A 15,505-nucleotide genomic window follows, 5' to 3' on the forward strand; every position below is an offset into this window, starting at 1 on the left:
CACTTAAGAAGCATCTGTATGTAACTTCAGCTGTGGAAAAAATTTTAGCATTCACTTCTCCTTCATTAAACCTGTGATATGTTAAATCAGAATCTGCACTTTAGCTAAATCCTAATATTTTCTGGTTTTGAATTTATAATCTTCGTTGAGTTGTTGGCGAAAGTGGTCGAGTGTGACTAGTTTGAATTTTAATCTAAAATGCTGGCTGGCACTTTACTGGCCACGGGATAGACTTAACCTGCGTACAGAAATAAAGGTGTGATTGTAGAATTTTGCAGAAAGGCATGTCTCCAAGCCCCAACTTAATAAGGAATATCCGTAGCAGAGGAAAAGACATAATGTGGTATAACTGAGCTACGGATGACTAACAATTGACTTCTATACTTTATTGATCTCTAAAAGGTTGTCATGGCTCTGATTCGGGTCCTGATCGCAGTTTCACTGACCATCGCTGTCGGCGCAAGGCTGATGAAGCCATGTGGTAATCCCTCTAGTAAGTGGAACTCTGTGGGTACTTTTGCATCAACAAACATCTGAAGATATCGCAGATTTTCTAAAAGCAAAATGTCTAATTGGGGACACTCAAGATAAAGTCGTGGGAGGCCGCTCACAGTCCTTGCCCGCGCCGGTGCAGCGTATGGTGAGACCCGATCTGTTCCCATCTCTTTGCCGAGGTACGCGGCCCATGCTGTAATAGCATCGTCGAGGTCAAAAAAACACAAGCCCCCTGTGTAGTCTGTACATATTCGATCATCGAGCATTGGATAGATCAAAATCTGTTTCGCCAGCTTGGGCATGAGATCACGGTCTCTTGCGAGGAGCGTAAGACCTGCGGCCAATCCACCTCCAGCGCTCTCTCCCATCACAGCGATACGATCCCGGTTAACATGCAATTCCGAGGCATGATTATGAACCCACATCAAGGCTGACCAGCAATCATCAAGGGGAATGGGGTAGGGGATTCTCCGGAGCGAGGCGGTAGTTGATGGAGATCATTGCGACTCCAGTAGAGGAAACATAGTGTGCCAGGGCTGGCACGCTATGAATCGCTTGGAAGCTGAAGAACCCTCCACCATGAATATGAAGGATGACAGGACCGGGATCATCGCCCAGTACACTCGTATTGCGGACATGATGAAGCTTGATCTCGCAATCACCGGCAACCGGAACGTGGTGCACGATGTGTTCGATGTTGTCAGGCAAATGAATCCAACCCTGCCTCTTGCTCAACGTCCCTTCAAATTTGGATCGTCTGGCGTCCACATCATGTACTGCAGGCTTGATGGCTTGAGATTGATCTAATGCCGGCTTAGCCATCTTCAGCCATTCTTGGTCGTAAGATAAAGTCATGTCGAAGTTGAATTATCCCAGGAGACGAAGCAAGTGAAATCTCGAAGATCCAAAGCGCAAGATGAAATGCTGAAGCTGGCTTGGGCGATTTTTTCTGCTTACGGCATTCATTTAGCCGTCAGGACGAAGGGCAGATAGTTACATTATTGCCACTGAGAATTAAGAATGCTCGACGTAACAATACGCTTTGGCTTTCGTTCCAAGACGGCTCCACCTTGTCCTGTAATCATATTCTCTGTAAGATCTCAACTTCGGTACCCTCCGGTTATAGAGTCGGCTATCATGTACCCGACAGGTCAAGCTTTAACTCAGCATTCCGTGGAAAACCGCACATTTGATTCGAATTTTTAACCGAGCTTCAGCAAGTGGTAGGCGGCATGGTGCCTGTTGCCGAGAGGTTTTCGAGAGTGAACAGCCCTCACCCGAGCACCGTGAGACTTACAATGATAGTATCAAGGTCGGTTCTAAATGATATTTAAAGGAAATTTCTAGCCCGCACGTTGAGTAGGCGCCATCAATTCTTGAAATTCCACTAGAGATCTGTCATCTTCGTTTCATTGTCATCTTGCCAACATGGGAGAATCGATTGAGGATCTCACAATTCCAAAAGATAGGGTCACTCTGGACGCTGACGTTTTGGTTATCGGAGCAGGGTTGGCAGGAATTTACACTGCGATATCCATGAAACGTCTCGGATTGCGAGTCAAAGTCATTGAACGTGCGCCCGAGGTAGGAGGAGTCTGGTACTGGAACAAGTACCCAGGGGCCCGGTTCGACTCTGAAAGCTACACCTATATGTTTACCTTTTCGAAAGAGCTGCTCGACGAATGGAATTGGAAAGAGCATTTCTCTGCGCAGGCAGACACATTGAAGTATATCAACTACATTGTGGATAGATTTGATATTCGCTCAAACTTCCAGCTCGAAACAGAAGTGAAATCCGCTCGCTACAATAGCGCGACGCGGTCATGGACCTTAACCGACTCCAACAAAAGGACATACACGTCGAAATTTCTGATCAATTGCCTAGGTCCTCTTACCACACCCACTCTTCCAGATATTCCTGGTGTGGCTGATTTTCAAGGGCGGCCTATCATACTTCTCGTTGGCCAGATGGCCATGTCTCCCTGACTGGGAAGCGAGTCGGCGTCATCGGTACAGGTGCAACCGGCATCCAAACCATCCAGGAAGTTGCAAAGACGGCAAAAAAACTGACAGTGTTTCAACGAACCGCAAATTGGACGGCTCCGCTTCGAAATAGCAACATCGATCAGGCAGAGATGGAATCGATTCGCGAGCGATATCCTGATATAATCAGAGCCTGCAAGTCAAGCCCGATGGGCTTTATGTATCAACCAGACCCTCGTGAAGCTTTAAAGTTGTCAAGAGAGGAGCGTGAGGCTTTATGGGAGGGTCAATACAATCAAAGAGGATTGGTCAAATGGGTTGGGAACTTCAAAGATACCTTTACCAGCCAGGAAGCCAACGATCTTTACAGTGAATGGATGTCTAAGAAGATCCGGGCTCGGGTATCCGACCCGAATGTTGCAAAAAAGCTTATTCCAAAGAGCCATGGCTTCGGAACGCGAAGGGTTCCCTTGGAAAATGGGTACTATGAGCTTTTCAATGAGCCACACGTGAAGCTAGTTGATCTTTACGACACACCCATTGAGCGTATTACAGAGACCAGCGTGAAAACCACAACCGAAAATTTTGAACTCGATGTTCTGATCTACGCAACAGGATTTGATGCGCTTACTGGATCTTACGAGGAGATCGAATACTTCGGAGAAGAAGGGCTGAGCCTCAAGAAATGTTGGGAGCGTGGCCCCAGAACCTATCTTGGCTTCGCCGTCCCGGGATTCCCAAATATGTTCAATATTCTGGGCCCTCACCAAGCGACTGGAAATATTCCTCATGTAATTGAATATGCCGTTGAATGGGTTTCGACGTTCATAAAATATCTACAGAAGCATGACCTCACCTATGTCAACCCCAACGCTGAGGGTGAAGAGAAATGGACCCAACATGTTTATGATTGCACCAAAACACCCCTCTCTGCGAAAGTCAACTCCTGGATGACGGGATATAACTCAAACCGCCCCGGGAAGAGCCAAAGAAGAGTGATTCGTTACTTTGGCAACAATATCGAATTCCGTCGCCGTTGTGAAGAGGTCGCAGCGAACGGTTACGAGAATTTTGACATGAAATGAACACTCGCGTCATACAGAAGGCTGCGGAGTCCACATTCGTGTATAAACAAGCGAAGATTAACCTCTCCTTGTTGGTTCTGATTTATGAGGTGAAGAAGCATTCAAGAAGTTTGGGAGGTTCCGGTGGGCAAACCACATATCTCGAAGTCGAATATATATCATAGTGGGAATACAATGATTGGACCAGAAAGGTCTTTTTGGAAATGCTCAGGATATTCGCAGTATTCATGACCAATAATGTTGGTCTTTATCGATGACCTGGAGCACTTACGTTGGCTTCCAAAGTAGTGCGGCCTCTGTTCATATCTACCATTTGCGTACGTGTAAGCACTGGTAAACATTATTGTACCACTGGAGTGACATTACATGCTCTGTGTATATCATCGGGCCTGAAATATATATATATAAGGCATGACCGTTGTACAGAGTCCAACAATATCTAATATGCCTGGCGATCAAAAGCCAGAAGGGCCAGCATAACCGACCGCGGCTATAAGAAAGTACCGTTACCGGCTAACACGGCACTCGTCCCCAATCCGCACAACATTTGAAAGGCGCAGACACCATGCAGATGTGCATGCAATTGTACTTGGATTCATGTGAGCCCTGATTGACAAAAAGATTCCAATTCCAGCTCACGGGCTCTCGTTCATGCCCAGTTTTGTTCCATGATCGCGAAGCTAGATGTGACACGATCCTCTTTGTTGTCAGCACTCTTTCAAATGCCTCCTCAAACTCCGCCTAGTCCGGCCAACAAGCCACGCATCAGACGGGCTAGAGTAGCCTGTGAATATTGTCACGGGCGCAAGGTCCGCTGTGATGCAATGGTCCACGGCTTTCCTTGCACAAACTGCCGCCTCGATAATGTTGAGTGTCTCAAATGGGCCTCAAACCCAAAATCAGAGCGTCGCCCAACAGAGGGCAAGAAGCGAAGCAGGGCCATCTACGGGAGTGAGTCGGAATATAACGAAGCTCAAGTGGAACCTTGTATGCCTGCTCCCAGTATTGAAAATTGAAATCGTATCATCTAGCATGATACTACGTCCAGTACAGTGAGTGTCTAATATTGCGAACAGGTACTCCTGACGTCAAAAATTTGCCATTCGCCTTTTACTCGTTCCTCGACCCATCTCAACTGGCGTCTATTGAGGAGTCCGAGGTTTCTTATCTCGACTCTGAAGGCTGCTTACACTTGCCGCGTCAGTCTATGATTGAAAGCTTAATCAATCATTATTTTCGTTTTGTTCACCCCTGTCTTCCTTTTATGGACGAAGGAAAATTCTGGAATATGTATCGCCGACCAAAAAGGTTCCAAGGGCAGTTTTCTCTGCTCCTCTTTCGTGCCATGCTATTTGCAGCAGCGCCAGTAGGGACGCCGCAAAAATCAATGTGTTGATATCTGCTGAGACAGTCTTTAGTTCTTGCCAAGTAATACCGCAAACGGGTGTGGATTTACATCGCCTCTTGCTCTCCGGAACAATCTTTATCGCAAAGCGAGGGTAGGTGGTTTATTGGTCCTAAACTTAGCGATTTATCGAAGCGGCATGGTGCTAATCGGATCTAGCTACTTTTTTTCCATGGAAATGAATGCAATTTGACATGCAAATCGCAAGCCGCATTGCTCCTAAGCTTTCACAATTCAGATACCGACGCAATGTGCAACTCATCCTGGCTTTCCATTTCTATAAAGTATGCGGATATCGGACACAGCGACAGATCAACCTCCTCCAAGTCTTCTGTTAACCAGAGAATCTTGACGATGAAAAAGCTATGGTGGTGCTGCTTCGCTCGTGACCGGGTCATATCCTTAGGCATGCGTCGGCCAGTGCAAATTAAAATTGACAACTGCCCGTTTCTGAAGAGAAAACTCTCCTTGTGTGATTTTGAAGATGAAATGAGTCAGTCAGAGGCCTACGGCTATGATACAAAAAAGGCCCTTGCGAGTATCTTCCTTGCGCAATGCGATTTCTCCCATGTTGCAACAGACCTCCTCACCTTGGTCTACCCTGAACAACCCAGCTCGAAGAAAGGCGATTTTCGTCAAGCTCACATCATGTTTCAAGAAATGATGGATATTCAGCTAAAACTTTCGGCCTGGTATCTTGAATTTGCTACCTACACTGGAGGCGACGGGTACAATGTTCACTATTCTTCACGACTTTTCTCGTCCTTGCTTTCAATGTACTACCAGTATGTAAGCCCCCCAGCCTCGGTTCAGGCGTACTAAGATGTGACAGGTCAGCTCGAATGGCTCTATGCAACCACGCCAACCGTCTGATTGCAGACTACGATTTGTCAGAATTTCTACAAGCAACAATAAAGTCATATAACGCAGAGCTCTGTGACGCGGTTACCGACATGACAGAAAGTTTCAAGGACCTCGCTGATGCTAACATGGTGAAATATCTTCCTGCAAGCGCGTAAGTTTAAAATCCATCCCATCCAGGACTTCGGCGCTACTACTAACAGGCTGAACCAGTCTGGCATGTACGGTATTCCCTCTGATTCTATGGGGAACGAACGTTCTCCTCTCTTCAACGCCCGCTGATCGATATCGCAATGCACAAAATTTCGGCCTTCTGAAGCGACTTAATCAGTTAAACAGTAATCGCTTCAACACGAAACGTCTTTCTGTTCTTATAGGGAAAACATTCAATTTCTTTAGGTCCAAAATGGTCGATATAGCGATGCGATACAGTGGTGCCTCTTTCTCCGACATATTTGAGAAAAATCCACAAATCTACGTGGAGCTTTATCTCTACTTAGATGGGTTGATAGCTGAAAATCGATTTCCGCTGGGTGATGGCGTTGATACCTCCTCCCCACTGCTTATACCTTACCAGGGCGAAGAGGTAGCACATAGTCCTCAACTAGGGATTTCTGGCTCTGGGAATTTATATGGAATTCAGGATGAAGGAGATTGGGAAACTGTCTCGTTCCCTTCCAATATGAACGGTTGTAGTGATATTGAAGATGCATTGCCACGCCTTATGGAGCAGAACGAAGAAAGCAATAGCAAATTAGGTGAAGATTTCTTTGACTATCTCGTTTTTCTCGGCGAAAAATGAATCTATTAATTGATTTCTATTAATTGGTTTTAACTCCTAATGTACGCCCTCGTAAGAATCATAGCGATTCTGGGGCATTTTCATGCATGATCACTCATATATTTTGGCTCCGTGCGAACGAATGTATGATTACTGCATTTTCTCAATCCTGTGTTTCCAAGCTTTCATTCATGCCAACATATGAGTAGTGAGTATTCAGATGATGTATGCAGCGATAGGGTGCTATTTATATGTATCTACTAAAAGCAGTTACTCCTGGGCTGCTGCGCAGGTGTCAAGGCTAAAGATTGAATGTTGTTCTTCTCAATGAAAAAGTCCAATGCTTGACACATTGATACTTTCGGAAAGTCTATAAACTTCATAATTCAAAAAATAAAGATTCCATCTTTACGAACAAATGAATATCATGCTTGTTTGACGTCATAATATTCTCAAATCTAAAGAGATGCACGGGGTTTTCGGCAACTTCACTGCCGAGGGAAAACTAATTCGTTGCTTACATAGCCGGATTAATGATAAGCAGCAACAGCTTTGGACGAAATAAGCGGGGCGAGAATATCGAGCTTACTTACCGGGTGATAATTTTTTACGTATAACAGCCTCCACCACTCATGTATGTCAATATGCCCTAAAGCAATTGCCTTGAAATAAAAGAACGTGAGAACATCGGCTGCCGTGTGTGCGGCAATCACTCCGGCATTCAGGATAGAAAATTAAATATTACACTTAATACTCAATTTCTGTCAAAATTCTAGAATTGAATATTAAAACACTGGTACCTTTCAAGGTTTTTCCTGACAATATAGGTCTAAAACAAAAGAAAAGTCAAAACTTTAGACCAAGAGAAAATGACCGCCAATTTGACAAACAAAGTCTTCTGTCTTACAGGTGCAGCAGCTGGAATAGGGCTATCAACAGCCAAGATCCTTCTCTCACGCGGTGCAGCTGTCGGTATTTGCGACATTCATGAGAAGAACCTACGCAGCGCATATGATTCCCTGACTGAGAGCGAGAAGTCACGAGTTATGATCCACGCGTTAGATATCACCAATCGGGCAGCAGTGAAGGAATTTATGAAATCGACGAAGAGCCGATTTGGCCGAGTTGACGGTGTCGCAAACATTGCCGGGATAACCGGCAAGAGCTTCGGACTCAGGGAGCTTTGGGAAGTCTCTTCAGAAGAGTATGACTTTGTGATGGACGTCAACGTTCGTGGAACATTTAATTTGCTGGCCGAATCGATGGTCCCGGGTCTTCTGGAGCCTGGGTCTAGCATTGTCAATGTCGGAAGTGTGGCTTCGGCGCGCGGATACAACAAGGGCGCCATGTACCCTCCCAGCAAACACGCTGTCATCGGCCTAACGAAAAGTGCAGCAATTGAAGGCGGTCCCCGAGAAATCCGTGTAAACTCAATTTTGCCGTATGTTAATATCAGGTTACATCCCGAAATTCAATTACTTACCACGGCTACAGGGGTCCGACGGATACTGAGCTTCTCGTTCAGGCTACCGAGGCCTTTGGGGCAATTGAGCGGCCGAGTGCATCCCGTCCCATGCAACGTACAGCCGATGTCTCGGAAATCAGTAGCGTGATTGCTTTCTTGTTAGGACCAGAAAGCACCTACGTCACAGGAGCTGTGTGGGCAGTCGATGGCGGGTCACTTGCTTGAATGCCGGAGCTTGCTACAAACGTGCATATGTATCTTAAATATGTCTCTCCAACGTGTCATTCTACTGAATGATACGAAGCTCGGTCATTCGATACTACTTCGAAAGATGAATACAATAAGTGGAGATTGATGAACGCCATGAATAAAATATAGGAGTTCAGTGAAATAAAAAAAATTATGAACATGAGTATAGCTACCTTCTGCTTGAAGTGGTCAGAGGGTAGTTGATCATATCTGACTCTTTATTCCCTTGGAGAGCTAGCAGACCGTCCAGAATGCCAGGCAGGTTTTATTACGCGACCTTCCACTTTCTGGGGAGCAGATGAAATCAAGGTTGCCACAAAACGAGCTGGAGCACGAGAGGATGGGTTTGACCATCTGTGCATTGTGCCCCTTTGTACAACCGAGTCCTACATTTGAATTTAGGACGTTAATCCGGTATAGAGTGAAGGATCAGAGGACCATAACTTACGCCTGCTTGCAAGGTGACCTGGCTGGTATTCGAGAGATCATCCCCGACTTCCAAGACTAGCTCACCCTGTATCACCGTAACAAAGTCAACCGACAATGTCCTGTGCCATACAGAGCATGAGGAGGGGCCAAAATCTCCCTGAACAAAGTTTGCACCACCTGGGATGACAAGCTGGGAGGGAAGTGAATTGTGTTCACTGGCATTGGGGGGTTCTTGAGAAGTCATATAGTGTCGTAGATCGCTATTATCCTCGACGTTGGCGGGTATGGATTCCAAGCTGTAGACGGCCGCGATTGCGTAGCCCCCTCGGTCATGAAAATTTAGGCTGGGAGACATCAACATAACGCTATTGCCAACAGAATCCAGGCCGGTAACGTATCGCACGGTCTCCCGTAGTCCATGTAGCGCAGCGTCGCGTTCCATTGAGCCCGATTCTGTCTTGAGTTTCATTATGATGGGTTGACTTGATTTTTTCAGTAGATCGATTCGTGACGCCACGGTGGTATTTAAGCCTTGTGCCTTAAGGCTGGCAGGATGGCAATCGGAGTATGCGGGCCCTCACTAAGCTGGAACGGTCAAACCGAGTCAACGTCACTTCTGAGGGAGAAATTTGGAGAGAGTCTTCGTTTTCCAAGCTACGAAATCGAACTGGGCAAGAACTGGGTCTGACACAGAGAATACCAAATCTTATTGTTGTTAGCCCTTGAGAGGGCAAGGGACTTCAGAGAATACATAGGTCTATTTCCTATATTGTCGGTGTCTACAGCTTTGCCTACAACGGCAAAGAACAAAGAGACGTAAAAGGTATATAAAAAAGGGGGAAAAGGAGATTTAGACCTGAAATATAGATAAGAACCGCCGGTTCTTGGGGATCTGTTCCTTTACGGGAGACCTGCTCCAACATTGATGTTTGAGCCAAAAACTGGGATGGAATCGTCACTGAGGAGCCAAACAACAACACGCGCCACATCCTCAGCGCTCATAAGATTCCATCCCTTCTTGATCCATCCTTCTTGGACTTGATCAGCGCTGCGAATGAAACTACCCAGCATAGGAGTATCGGTCACTCCTGTAGAAAGTAAGCACAGAAACAGAGAGAGATCATCAATTATATTATTAAGGAGCAGGACAAACAAACCAGGTGAGACACAGTTGATCCTGATGCCAAGACTGGTGGTATCCTTTGCCGCGCTTGTAGTAAAATGAGCGCATGCGGCCTTTGAGGTGCGATACGCATAGACATCGGGATTGTGCTGCAACGAAGCCATGCTCGACACATTCACAATAGCTCTGTTGGCAGAGGGAAGGTTCTTCATTGCTTTGATTTCTGACCTCGTACAGTAGAATATGCCGTCCAAGTTGACGTTTAGGATACGGCGCCATTCCTCATCAGTTTCTTCGAGAATCGCCGGTACTCCTCTTTCACCAATAGCTTGGGGCAGTCCAGCAATGTTCGCAACTCCGTGAAGCTCTCCGAAGACACTTATGATATCACTGATCCACTCATCTACCGAGGTGGAAGACGCGACGTCTAAAATCTTGCAGCGGAGCTTGACAGATGGATTGATGGCAGCAATCGACGCTCGAAGGGCTTCGAATCCCTTTGGGGATACATCACCTACACAAATTGCATAGGCTCCTCTTTCGGCCAGAAGACGGCATGTTGCTGCGCCCATTCCCGATGCCCCTCCGGTAACAGCAAACACCTTTGACGACATATTCATTTTCGAATATATTGGTCGCTCTGTGAAACTAAATGAGAATGTATTTCTCTTGAATATGGATAATGAAAAGTTTGTTTCAGCACTGTGATCATCAGGAAGGTTGATTTTATAAGAAAAGTCATTCGAAAGACGATGATAATTTGACATGTACATTTATTCCTTCGATAGTCTTTCACTACCGAAACGTTGTGAGTATCTAAGCAGTAACCGAATTAGCCGGGATTTGGAACCCAAGAGCGGCCCAGGTGGGACTTGCCATATGGTAGAAAATAGCAAGAGATATAACACCAAGAGCCAGTCCTTGTGAAAGCCAAGCTAGACGATTATAATTTAGATTCAAATGCTACGTGCATGGACATGAGCAGATTTCCTCTGGGACGTCACCAAATATGGTAGATAATATTGCACTCTGGATGCGGAGACTTGTTCAATTGATGCCACTGGAATCCCTTTGCCTACTCGGGTGGCTAAGACTAGATAGGCCTAAGGCCAGTCTGGCCTTAACGGCCCTGCCGGCCAACATGCCTGGACCGCACGGACTGCCGAGAAAGGAGTACTAATCCGGGTTCTGGAAGACGAGGCGGCCTTCTTGAATGCGACGGTAATTACCCAAGCAGGTTCGATTCCGTTCACATCGAGACGTTGGCTCTCAATATACCAGAACTGACATAATTAGAACTCATGCTGCACGATAGGAACTTGAGCCGAGGCCCCAGTGTACGGTAATGAGCCGGGCTCGGCTATGGTGGATGCCCCACAGACCGAGGGTCGTCATCCGCTGCTTTTGATATCTGCTTAAGCGTGTGGTTCAAGCCTTGGCTCGTCAATGCAGCATACCCACAAGATTCTTCCGTATGTCATCATCACTGGAGTCAAGTAAAACCAGGGATGGGTAGAGAGCTCTTTACGCAATTTTGCGTACGCTGACCTGTCTTCATGTATACGGAATTTCATCGCCAATTCAAGCGGATCAAGCAAAACTTTGTTATGCGCCATAATATTACATATTCTTGTATAGAGTAGTCATAGAAAGATGGATATACACTCGGACAGTGTTTGTGGAAACAATGAGTGCACATGAACTCCATGGTTCTGATATGGTCGCTAAAGCTTGCTCCCCTTTGTATCGATCTTTGGTAGACACCGTCGCATTATCTTCCCACTGGGTGTACGGGGGATCTTATTAATGAAGAACACCCCTCCAGTGAGCCATTTATGAGGGGCAAAACGGGACTTGATCAACTCCTGGATCTCATGTTCATTGATCTTACCCTGTTTTCGAACCACAAAAGCTCGTGGGTATTCTCCCCCGTTTCTTCTCTGGTCAGCATCTTAGACGGACAGACAATGGACAGGGCTCAAACCCATTATATGGCAGGCTTACATTTTTGCTCCAACCACACCAGCATCGGTTACGTCTGGATGTTGTAGCAAAGCAATCTCAAGCTCGGCAGGCGATACTTGGAGGCCTTTGACTTTCAGCAATTCCTAGTAGAAGGAATGAGTGAGACTTCCACAGAAACGCCTCCCGTTGTCATCATACCTTCATCCTATCCACAACATAGAATCTGCCGCGGTGATCGGCATAGCCGATGTCACCAGTCTTAAACCAGTCCTGGCCATCTTCGTAGGTTACAGCAGCTACCGTTGCTCCGGGGTTGCGATAGTAACATTTCATCATGTTTGGGCCGGATACCCATATTTCCCCCACTGCTACATCTGCGGGCGCGGTTTCTTTGTAGTCTTCGCCGTCTACCGGCACGATTTTAGCCTTACAGTTGGCATTTAGCCAACCAATAGACCTTCCATCGTCTATATCATCCTGCGCAAATTGAAAGAGAGAGCAGGTTGTCTCGGTGAGACCCATTCCTTGCTTGACGGTAGCATACTCACTCAGATATAGCGTTTTCAACTTTTGTGCTATCTCTGGACTGAGAGGGGCAGAGCCCGACACAACCCCCTCGAGAGCCTTCAGATTGAAGGATTCAGGATGGGGATACTTGATAAGCGAGTTGATGATCACAGGAACCATTGTCGCGAACGTGATGCGATAGATGTCTAGGTATCGAAGAAAGTCCGTGACATCGAACTTGGCCATGATGAATACCTTTGCACCCAGCTTTGCTGCGTTCATACAGTACCAGATTTGCCCCTGGCTGGTTAGTCAAAGCCGATATGGAGCGCCAAAAAAATTTGCAGACAGACACTCACAAATGCATGATACATGGGTAAAGGAGCAATCCAACGTTCTCCTGAGCTTTCAATCCGAGCTCGTCTCGCTCGTCCTTGGGCTGTATTTGCGACAAGTGATCTCTTGTGGATAATTTGCACGCTGTTTGCAATTACGTTGTAATGCGATAGCTCAACTCCTTTTGGAGTTCCGGTTGTCCTACATTGCAAGTCAGTTCAATGCCAATGGCATTTGTTCGGAACCATACATACCCACTGGAGTAGTTGATAATTGCAGTGGTCCTTTTAGCTTCTTCGATATTTCTGATCCGATGCCATTGCCACACTTTCGCCTTATCTACGGAGATCCAAAAGTCCATCCAGGGCTTCAATGCACGAGTTGCCTCGCCGAGCCTTTCATTCGGGTTCATAAAGAGAAATATGGAACCTGGTGGCAGGCCCACACTTTGGGCAACTTCCAGAGCCAATGCAGCTTTCGAAGGGTGAACCAGTAGCACCTTCGCATCTGAACTTTTCAATTGGTATTGAAGCTCTGGTAATCAAATTTCAGCTTTGGAACTGTTGATTAAGAGGAAGGGGCAAAACGAAGCGAAGCCAATGCTCACCATTTTTAGATGCGGTTGGCGATACGGCGGTAAACACGCATCGAGCAGCTAATACGCCCCACAGAAGAACTGGAATAAAGAGGTGATTGGGAGAACAAAGCATCACTTTGTCATCTGGCTGCAAACCCAAAGCCTGAAGACCACAGGCGATCCGTTTGACGTATATTTCAGCGTCAGCAAGAGTGTAGCATTGCTTAGGATTCTCCGCGTCGAAGTATCGGGGCATGATGCGGGCCGCGCTGGTCTCCGCAGTGAACACCCATGATGGGATATCGCTAATCGGGATATCTACCGTATGTGGAGATTCTATGATAGGTGATTGAATTGACATGGTGATGATTTAGACAAGAGTCAAATATGGCGTTGTCCTTGATATGTCTTGTGTGGGACAAACTGAGAGTAAAGAGAAAATGAAGAGGGACAGCTCCTCTTACTTTTGAGGAAAGTCCTTACGTGAGCAACGTTTGTTTTCACTGTAATTGAATATGATACTTGTAAACGTATTATTATGCTCAATGGTGCCGGAAATAACCGCGTGGGCATGATAGCCAAACCATCGGCAATACCTGTCGGCAACCGGTAACGGGACCGCGGCAGGCCTCGGCGAGACTTATAGACTTGGATTTGGGTTAGATACAGGATATCTATGTCCACAGTGCCTGTGATCGTTCGAGTAGCCTGGGTATTGTTTTGACGAACTGCAGGTACAATATGATACAACACACACACACAAAAGCGTAATTTACCTAGCTGAGCACAGCAAGATCAACACTTCCGAAAACAAGCAGACTCAGTGAATTATCATCTAATCCAACGCCTAAAAATGGAGTTCGATATTAAAAAAGAGCTGCCAAGGCACTGTCAACCGACTGGCGACAATTGACTCCGATTCATCAGCTGTCTAAATTTGATTGAAATTTCCCCATGTGGCTTCCTAGAGCCTTAATAGAACCAAAACTATTTTTCAGTTACGTCAATTTCCCACTTCTGATGTGAACTGCAAAGGGTACGTGTATTATTGACGAGGGGGCGTAGTTATTGGTCGCATGGCTCTTGGATGAAATTGATTTGAAAATGGCGACATAAGCTGATCGTAGTGAATTCCGCATCCCACAGGAATCAACTCAAAGATATAGATATGCACTGGGCTTAATTATACTAAAATATAAATCACATTTCGATGGTAAAATAGTTGAACACAGATCTTTCTGATTAATTGAGCGGCGGTCGAACATTAATCAACGCCGTTGGCAAACGCTCATGAAAGGGGAAGCAACACCACCGAGAAACAGTCGGCCTGTGTGGATATCATGTATCACCGTCGTTGCGGATGGAAGAATTTTCCCCTCTTTATCTTCAAGTACCTTAGTAACCTGGTATCTTCGCTGACTGCCAGCTGTAACCTTCTTAATGGCAAAGATAGTCGAAGGAATCCCTCCCAGTCCAGTATTAGCAAGTGATTTGAACACTGCGCTGATATCAGGGAATCCTGGAACAAATATGGTGCCTTCTTCATCGATGGACAAATTATCGAGCGGCATGCCGAGCTCGATTTCATCAACTTGGTGGAGCGAGTTGTCGAGTCGGATCTCGTGGACTGTAACCTTGCCGGTGATGAAATGAGAAACGTAGAATAGTCCATCATCGCCTTGTAAAACTCCATTTGGAAAAGAGAATCCCCGAGATGCTGCTATGCGGCACTCTCCCACTTTCTATCTCACAAGTAGCAATGTTTCCTGTGCCCCACATAGACTCGAAGCTACGGAACTAGAAAAAATGTATCTAGGTCAGCCTTGTGAAATCGTTCAAGTGATACCTTTGAAGAAGACCTACCCGACCGGCTGTCGGTAGAACTAGTTAGCTCTCAGTTCTAACCAAAGCCTGGAATATACAGAAACTTCCAACAGAGTTTGGACTAACCTTTAGTGCTATGATCATTCGTGAAAACTAATAGACCTCGATCCGATACTGCTATATTATTTGGCGCAATAATGCTGTTGTCATGAATTGTTTTGATGAACTCGAGCTTTGAGGTCCCTCGATCAAGCTCAAAAATTTCAATTGTGGAATTTGCACCGACTGCCATCGCGTCGGAGACAGTTCTTCCAGAAATAGCATCCACTGGAGGACGGTGGTTGATAACCGAAAACTGTAACCGACTTTCACTTATTTCGCGTGCAGAAAATCCATGCAAATCTAGCACCTGATCATTGT

At 46.1% G+C, this 15,505-nt stretch overlaps 9 protein-coding genes across 9 annotated transcripts; 4 read left to right on the forward strand and 5 right to left on the reverse strand.

The window, feature by feature from the left end:
• Positions 1-395: 395 nt before the first annotated feature.
• Positions 396-920, reverse strand: N7509_011493 (carboxylesterase NlhH; the record flags this gene model as incomplete). The annotated part of the gene is made up of 1 exon (XM_056636130.1): positions 396-920. One exon carries the CDS (start codon positions 918-920, stop codon positions 396-398), a length of 525 nt encoding a protein of 174 aa, XP_056482160.1.
• A 19-nt stretch (positions 921-939) lies between these two features.
• N7509_011494 (alpha/beta hydrolase) lies at positions 940-1,350 on the reverse strand (the record flags this gene model as incomplete). Its single annotated transcript, XM_056636131.1, has 1 exon — positions 940-1,350. One exon carries the CDS (start codon positions 1,348-1,350, stop codon positions 940-942), a length of 411 nt encoding a protein of 136 aa, XP_056482161.1.
• Positions 1,351-1,923: 573 nt separating this feature from the next.
• On the forward strand, positions 1,924-3,563 carry N7509_011495 (flavin-containing monooxygenase; the record flags this gene model as incomplete). Its single annotated transcript, XM_056636132.1, has 2 exons — positions 1,924-2,416; positions 2,464-3,563. 2 exons carry the CDS (start codon positions 1,924-1,926, stop codon positions 3,561-3,563), a joined length of 1,593 nt encoding a protein of 530 aa, XP_056482162.1.
• Positions 3,564-5,217: 1,654 nt separating this feature from the next.
• N7509_011496 (fungal specific transcription factor domain-containing protein) lies at positions 5,218-6,111 on the forward strand (the record flags this gene model as incomplete). Its single annotated transcript, XM_056636133.1, has 3 exons — positions 5,218-5,753; positions 5,801-5,983; positions 6,033-6,111. 3 exons carry the CDS (start codon positions 5,218-5,220, stop codon positions 6,109-6,111), a joined length of 798 nt encoding a protein of 265 aa, XP_056482163.1.
• A 124-nt stretch (positions 6,112-6,235) lies between these two features.
• On the forward strand, positions 6,236-6,631 carry N7509_011497 (uncharacterized protein; the record flags this gene model as incomplete). Its single annotated transcript, XM_056636134.1, has 1 exon — positions 6,236-6,631. The coding sequence occupies one exon, from the start codon at positions 6,236-6,238 to the stop codon at positions 6,629-6,631; it is 396 nt and encodes a 131-aa protein (XP_056482164.1).
• Positions 6,632-7,479: 848 nt separating this feature from the next.
• On the forward strand, positions 7,480-8,300 carry N7509_011498 (SDR family NAD(P)-dependent oxidoreductase; the record flags this gene model as incomplete). Its single annotated transcript, XM_056636135.1, has 2 exons — positions 7,480-8,051; positions 8,105-8,300. 2 exons carry the CDS (start codon positions 7,480-7,482, stop codon positions 8,298-8,300), a joined length of 768 nt encoding a protein of 255 aa, XP_056482165.1.
• A 430-nt stretch (positions 8,301-8,730) lies between these two features.
• On the reverse strand, positions 8,731-9,222 carry N7509_011499 (uncharacterized protein; the record flags this gene model as incomplete). Its single annotated transcript, XM_056636136.1, has 1 exon — positions 8,731-9,222. The coding sequence occupies one exon, from the start codon at positions 9,220-9,222 to the stop codon at positions 8,731-8,733; it is 492 nt and encodes a 163-aa protein (XP_056482166.1).
• A 431-nt stretch (positions 9,223-9,653) lies between these two features.
• Positions 9,654-10,496, reverse strand: fgaDH (chanoclavine-I dehydrogenase easD; the record flags this gene model as incomplete). The annotated part of the gene is made up of 1 exon (XM_056636137.1): positions 9,654-10,496. The coding sequence occupies one exon, from the start codon at positions 10,494-10,496 to the stop codon at positions 9,654-9,656; it is 843 nt and encodes a 280-aa protein (XP_056482167.1).
• Positions 10,497-11,600: 1,104 nt separating this feature from the next.
• Positions 11,601-13,622, reverse strand: N7509_011501 (uncharacterized protein; the record flags this gene model as incomplete). Its single annotated transcript, XM_056636138.1, has 6 exons — positions 11,601-11,811; positions 11,881-11,984; positions 12,040-12,648; positions 12,708-12,885; positions 12,939-13,218; positions 13,292-13,622. 6 exons carry the CDS (start codon positions 13,620-13,622, stop codon positions 11,601-11,603), a joined length of 1,713 nt encoding a protein of 570 aa, XP_056482168.1.
• Positions 13,623-15,505: the final 1,883 nt, after the last annotated feature.

The sequence above is a fragment of the Penicillium cosmopolitanum genome, assembly GCF_028827165.1.
Source record: "Penicillium cosmopolitanum strain IBT 29677 chromosome Unknown utg000011l:1.0-3548175.0:1.0-3550911.0, whole genome shotgun sequence".
NCBI classification, from domain to species: Eukaryota; Fungi; Ascomycota; class Eurotiomycetes; order Eurotiales; family Aspergillaceae; genus Penicillium; species Penicillium cosmopolitanum.